At 39.3% G+C, this 7,081-nt stretch overlaps 1 protein-coding gene across 12 annotated transcripts in view; it reads left to right on the forward strand.

The window, feature by feature from the left end:
- ENAH (ENAH actin regulator) overlaps positions 1-4,107 on the forward strand; it is a 90,432-nt gene extending 86,325 nt beyond the window's left edge. For all 12 annotated transcript variants that reach the window (XM_064648082.1, XM_064648083.1, XM_064648084.1 and 9 more), the window contains one exon: positions 41-4,107. In XM_064648082.1, the coding sequence (XP_064504152.1) occupies positions 41-78 (38 nt within the window). In that variant the 3' untranslated portion in view covers positions 79-4,107. The remainder of the gene's footprint in view (positions 1-40) is intronic.
- The last annotated feature ends 2,974 nt before the right edge of the window (positions 4,108-7,081 follow it).

Here is a 7,081-nt window from a genome sequence, read left to right on the forward strand (position 1 = left end):
GACTATTTGATTTGCTAATTTTCTCTCTCTTTCTCTCCAGCTATCAGGCAGGAACTGAGCAAGTCGAATACTGCATAGAAAGACTAGTACTAAGCCGATGTGACTCTTTAACTTGATATAAAACTGACTACGTTTTGTGAGCTGTTAGAAGAAAACGGAGACAGACAGACAGACACTTGGAAGGAGGGAGAAACAACCTATTCTGAAAAGCTTCAGACACATCACTCTGGTGATATGCTATTCCCCCTCCTAGTTTGCAGCTTTTTTCTGACCTTTACAGCAGGGTGGAAGAGACTCTTAAAGTTACTGTAATGATTATGCAGAAATTCCTACACCTATCAGACAAGATCACAATGCTTTGAAGTCTACTCATGTCAAGTTAAAATTGCACATGTTTCAGAATTCATGCTGGTTTAAAGGTAAACCGGTGGGAGAAAATGAACCTAACTTGAGAGATTACAAGTCAGACTCACAATTTACTAAGAAGATTACAATAAATACAATGATCCAGCGAAAACTGGTTTTAACCCCCAAAGACAGATGTATAACCCAGCACCCTGGGACAAGAACAGTGCTTGTTAGCCCCTGTGCTGAGCACCACGTGGTCCCTCGGGTGCAAAGTAAAAGGAAAGGAAAACCTGTTGGTCCAGATGATGGTCGCAGTCCTGTTGAGGTAATGATCGCAGTTGCAGTCCTGTTGGAGTTCTGGTCTTTCTCTCGATCTGCCGAGTGGTACCAGAAGTCCCAAAACCCCAAGGTTATATGTGCTCAGGTTCAGGTGGGAATGTCCAGTACCTCCCCTAGGGCAGGGAGTTTCACAATGGGTGATTTAACTCTGTGAGTCATGGGATATTTTTGGAGTCTTTAATGGTCTAGGTCCTTGCAGCTGCCTATTATGCCAGTCCAGTATGGCCCATTAGCAGAGATGACCCCTCAGGCTGGGTGTGAAGGTGCTAATGCTTCCCGGAGGGGAGTAATCACAGCTGAGTCATTAGTGTAAAGACAAAGAAACACTCCTCACAGAGTTCTTTAACGCCCAGCTTGTAGCCTGAGGTGTCAGGTGTGCCCTGGGCAGCTGCTGCAAATGATCTATTATTAACAGTCCATCAGAAATGACATAGAGGGTGTAGAATACACAGTTTTGGTTATACCCACATTGTGATAAACTGGTCCCGACCCCTGTAACTAGGACAGTTGTTAAGACAAAAAACAGGGAAAAGCTTGGGAAGGCTTTTCAGAGAGGTTTTCTTTATTAATGAAGGAGTTAGCAAGTTATACTGTTGTACTTCAAATGTATCTCAGGTTTGTCTTCCTATCATATCTGATATTTCCATGAATAATTTAAGAGATCAGATGTGTAGAAGTTCGGTTCACAAAACACGGAACAATTAGAAACGCGCGCTTTTAAAGGGCAATATTTGTAAGTGAATGACCTAGACGGTGATAACATATCAAGACTTTGGAATTTTATGATAGGAAGCCTCTCTAGTTAGCCTTCATGCAATTTTATAGGAAAACAAAAAAAAGCAAATACAGTCCAGAGTTTAAAGATGTAGATGCCTTCCTACATTGTTACGATGCTTTACCAAATCTAAGACTTCTACATAATGCGAATCAGCAGTCAAATGTAAATCATTAGTATGTTGTAGATTTACAGTAGATTTTGGGGCTTTTTTTAGATTTATGCATGTGGACATTTTTGTAATGTAACACAACACAGCCAGCTTTTTAATTAAAAGAAAAATTGCATGTCACAGAGTAGCCTTTTCATTTGTAAGGCTTAATTTATGCCCAGAAAGATGTGGGATGAGGGAGGGGGAAGGTGACACATTTTTATTACTTTCTACACTTTTTCTTCATCTTACATGCATGTGTAATAATGAGGAAAACATAACTTTTATCAGTAACCATGTTAATGGAACCAGGTACTTAATCCTTTTGTATCTTTTTTCAGTTTTCTATTTGAAATTCAGTAGTACTTCCATAATGGTTCTGAAACTCCCAGGTGAACCAAACTCATTTCTCAGTGAGAGAAAAAATGTGTAGGCATCTGAATTACTGAGGATGCCCCTGTGTAAGTGCGTTGTCCTTTACCTTTTTACCATGACCTTCTGCTTCACTCTTTTCTGAGACTCCTTTTTTGATTGTTTAATGAACAGAACAGCAGTTACCTTAGAACAACAGAGCATCAGGTCACAGTAAATGTCCCCTTCTCCTCCTAATTTATCTGCCATCCTCCTTTCCAAAAACAATCAAAACCAACAAAACCCCCCACAGCTCCACACAACCCAAACCCAGAAAAACAGCAATGCCATTGGTTTTGTTCAACAATTTGAGAATCATTTTTAGGGGAGGTGATACTTTTCTGTTTCCCAGGGTTTTCAGATCTTATGCATTTAATTTTTTTTTTTTATTTTTTATGGTTTTTTTTAATGTGGTACAATTCAGTGGAATAGAAATTCTTTCAATTGGATCTGTAGTGCTTTGGACAAAGAACATGGATCAAAATCTTTCCTTTCCCTTTGCACGGTCAATTTTTCCAAGCTGTAACAGTGCCATGTTTGCTTTGGGATCTGTGCTGATCAAAAAGAAAAGTTTACTTACAACTTTTGGAGAGATTAGCGTTTCAGCTTATGTGTATGTGCAGCTTCATTCATAGGACAAATGCTTTCCATAACATACTGTCTTTGAGTGCTGAACACCAAAGCAAAACAGCACTTAACAGCTTTGGAAAGGCTTCAGTAGGAAATTTTTCACCTGTTCAAACGTTGCCTATTTGTAGAGGTTCAAATTCTAAGAGTTGACAACAATGGAAATATTACCTAACTCCATTTGTTAATTTTTTTTTTTAAATAAAGAGAAGCAACAACATTTTTCTGCATGCATTTATTGGAGGCATTAAAAAAAAAAATCCATAGTAAGCTTGTCAAGTACTGTTTTTCTCAAAACAAGAGGAGGCATTTTCATCTTTGTTGATGTAACTTTTTGTTTTACATGGACTTTTTGAGCATTAAGAATGTTTACCCTTGTCAGAAATCACGTTTGATTTGTTTCTAGGAGAGTTCAGGAGTAGCATAGTGGAATAGTGAATGGGTACAAGTGGTCCAAAATTAAAGGCTGAACTACTAGATTGTGCAAGGAACTGGCTTATGCACTAAACGTTTTGTGCCTTGGTCTACAATTAACATGATTTCTGTTTAAAAGAAAAAGGAACAGATGTTGTCTTTTGTGCTGCTTCTACATACATACTTTCTGTAATCCCAAACTGCAGAATTGGTTCTTTCCAGGAAATCGGATTGAATTAAAGATTACTGTAGACATTTCCTGACCTACTGACAGTTGCACCGTTTCCAGAGATTTCAGTATTGAAAATGAACTGCAGAAGCTAAGATTATTTTGCTTACTGGTGACTAAGTTCTTTAAAAACCATATTGTGGTGGTTCTGTGCTTTTGTACAACGGATGTCTTAAGCTGAGGGCAGTTTAAGGGATCCTTTCTAATGCCAGGAGGGCGTTGCTTTCCTCAACACTGTGATCTGACCTGTGATAAACCTGCACTACAGACAAGTGGCTACCAAGTCAACTGCAAACCAACTGAATGTAAAAATCTTAGTGCTGGTGCTGAAATCTCTTCAGATAGTTCATAATGATTTCCAGTTCATTGTTTTAAAGTTATCGAGCATCAAGTGTCAATCAAAGACTGAAGCTGATCACTAATGAATGTTGACTTTTCATGCATTTAGGTTTACCTTCTTTTTAGTTTCTCAGTTCATTCTCTGCTATTTTTATCATATTGTGTCATTTTAAATTTCTTACATGCTAACGTTTTGTTTGAGCGAATGAAATAAAATTGCAATATATATACGTTGCCACCATTTATTTCTGGAATGTCATAGAGACTCTCTGAGGTTTACTGCTCAAATTCCCAAAATTTTTGATGACCTTGGTCATTCCTTACCCTTGATTCCACCTCTCCTTTCTGTTTCTCCATCAGAAGATTCAACAGAGATCAGTGAAGACTTACCTTATAAGGAATGTAATTGCAGGGACTGTGTAACATTCATGAATGGTAACTGCTGTACATAAATTAAAATTAATTTTAAATGTATGATATGATTTACATTCTCACACAATATATATTTTGATCTCTGTATCCACAGAGAACTTGGAAGGGAGGGAGAGAGGAAGACCAGGGGGAAAATACTTGCAAACAGTCCACCTTTTTCTCTTACTGCTTTTATGTTCGTGACTTATTTTCAATAGTGGTAATAAAGCAAACTTACCATGGCAGATCAATAGAGCTTTCTGTACGCTAAGGACAGTTTTGCTCAATTTATCCTATACCAGAATATTGAGCATAGCTGTTTAAATGTCCTCGACTTGACATCCTGAAGTTGTACTTCTCTGCTGTTGTTGTTTGGCAAACTGTTGGTCCCAGTGCCAAGTTTGGCACCAACCTTAATGAGTTATAAAGGTTTGTTTTTTTAAATAAAATTATCACTAGATTCTAAAATGGTCTGCTGTTATTGGGGCAGTGTTTAGGCAACAAGTGTAAACATTCCTGATTAAAATGTCTGAACAGTGTTACCAAATCTGTCCATTGGTGTCAAGAGATGGATGGTATCTACTTTTTAAAGTTGTGTATTACAAAAGCAGGAAGATGGGCTGTGGTTGATCAAACTGATGATTGTCAGCACTTTGCATGGGCTCTTCTGAAAATGTTTAACTGGGCTCGGTTCCAGTGCTAAATATTACTTACCAGCACGTTCTTACATCTAGTCATACAAAGCCTGCAAAATCAAAGAGAAGATTTTCCTCTATTTTCAGTAGGTGAACAAGACTGGAAGCAAGAAAAAAATTTTCCCAAACCGACTTTTTACCAAAAAGTCACAGTTCTTTTTGGGGCTGTAAATTTTCTTGACACTGTAGGCTACTGCTGGGCAGGGGGTGATAGAGAGCGGGTGACAAGGGAACGAGAGTCTGATTTTGGTGGAACTGGGGCCAGTGCAAAGTTCTTGAAGAACAGGCTAAAGATCACTTAAATTGTTTGTCTTAAGGGGTTATTTTTGGGTATGAGGATTATTTAATGCTCATTTACATGCTATCTAGGAGAGTCTTAACGAAGGGAGAAGCAGGATGTTAAATCAGCTGTCACCATATAAATTTACGTATTCGAAACAGCACTTCTTTAAGTCAGCCTATGTGAAGGCCTGACAGGAGTTAAGTATTTATTTCAAAACTTTAAAGACTATTGAAATTGGTATGTCAGGAGATATATTCAAGTCAATTAGGTTTATAATAATAATAATAGACATAATACAAATTGGTGTAATTGTCCAAGATATGGAAGAATAGGTATAGTTCTAGATGTTGGGAAAGCTCAGCCAAACCTTATAATCACAGCACTGTTATCTGCATGTTGCATTGTAATCAGTATCTTAATTCATTGCTCAGAAGGTTCTTTGGGTAGTTGATTGTCACAGTGATGCTGAAATTCAAGGAGCTTGAAAATTACCTCCATTTTATAAATGGATCCCAGGTAAACACTGTTATATAAATTCATTGTCTAACATTTGCTTTATAGGGCTTAGTGTCCTGAATCTTACTCAATGAGTATTCCTTATCTGGTGTCCTATTGAGCTGTTCAGTGGTGAAGATGTGGAGCAACTACTGCAGCTGAGCTCTGTTGCTGCTCTGGCTGTTGCAGCTTTTGACTGCAAGCTGACAGTTCTCTCTGAGATGCTTAATTTTGCCATTATTGTTATTCAGTGATGGGGATCACCTTCTCTCTTCTCAACATGTTTTACAGCTTTTACTGGTGTGATGTTTTCCCTTCTCTTTGTGACTTCAGGTCTCTTCTGCAACTGCTCAACCACAATAGAGTTGGAAGTGGTCTCCCATCATCATCCAACGTTTACCATCTTAAATGTTATTTTTTATCACCAACCAGCTGGAGCCACTTAAGTCCCTTCCTACTTTCTGAACAACTTTCCACTCAACAATGAAGTTATCTGTGCTAATTATGCTGTAAGTGTGCTGAACTGGTTTTCCTTGAAGAGTCTCTGGGAATTGTCCCATAAGCTGCTGACACAGGCAGAGGAAAACGTAAACAGTAGTGAAAGAAGAGAAAGTGTCAGGGAGTTGTGAAAGTGTTCAGGCTATAGCTGCAGGGACAGACACTGCTGGAAATGGCCTGCAGGAGGCTTGAAGACACACAAACAGGTTTTAAACCCACTATGGATGCTGCTGGAATCCACAAATAGAGACAGGCAGGAAAGATGGCTTTCTGGATGGTCTTAAGGCTGCTTGCTTGTCACTGTAGGGTGAGGATGTTAAAAAAAAAAAAATGTCTGTGTTGAAGTTCAGTTTTCTGCTGCTTGACATTTTTTCCCCAGTACTGTATTGTGAAACTCATTTTGACCCTACATAGCTTGGTAAATCCTGTGATGTGGCAGAACCAGCCCCAACAGCTGACATGTAGCCCTGACAAAAAGAGAGGTGCAGAGACGCTCGTTGTGCCTCCTGATTGTGGTCACAAGGGTGTCTGTCACTGCCGTGAAGCCTTGTGGTTGGAGAAGCTGAGAAACAGTTTTACATGGCTCTTAGGCTGAGACCTTTATCTCTGCCAGTGACTGGCCAATTTTGCCTCAAATACAAGCATCAAAAATGTGCCCAGTAATCCTTGCTCCCCTGATGAGAAAAGCTCTCCTCAGCTCATGGTGCCACAGGTTGACACACTACAGGTAAGAAGTGGAGGGGGGTCCAAGGAGTCCAGTCCTGATGGAGCTGGTCCATCAAAGGGCTTCATAGGGTAAGTGAAAAATCCTTTTCCTTGCTCAAAGTGCATCCTGAGGAGTACTGGCTGATGCTGCTGGCTGCCTGTTATGCTAGAAAGACACTGGCATTCATGAAAGACTTGGCACCTACACTGGATTTGTCAGCACATCTTCAAGGATAACTGGATATTCTGTGTTAGTGCAACATACTCATAGCCTGACCCAAAGGGCAAAGCTTTGTATTTTTCATATAATGTGGCCTTAAACATGATCTTTTTAGTTCAGATGTTTGCTGGAGATGTTTGG

The sequence above is a fragment of the Pseudopipra pipra genome, chromosome 3 (genome assembly GCF_036250125.1).
Source record: "Pseudopipra pipra isolate bDixPip1 chromosome 3, bDixPip1.hap1, whole genome shotgun sequence".
NCBI classification, from domain to species: domain Eukaryota; kingdom Metazoa; phylum Chordata; class Aves; order Passeriformes; family Pipridae; genus Pseudopipra; species Pseudopipra pipra.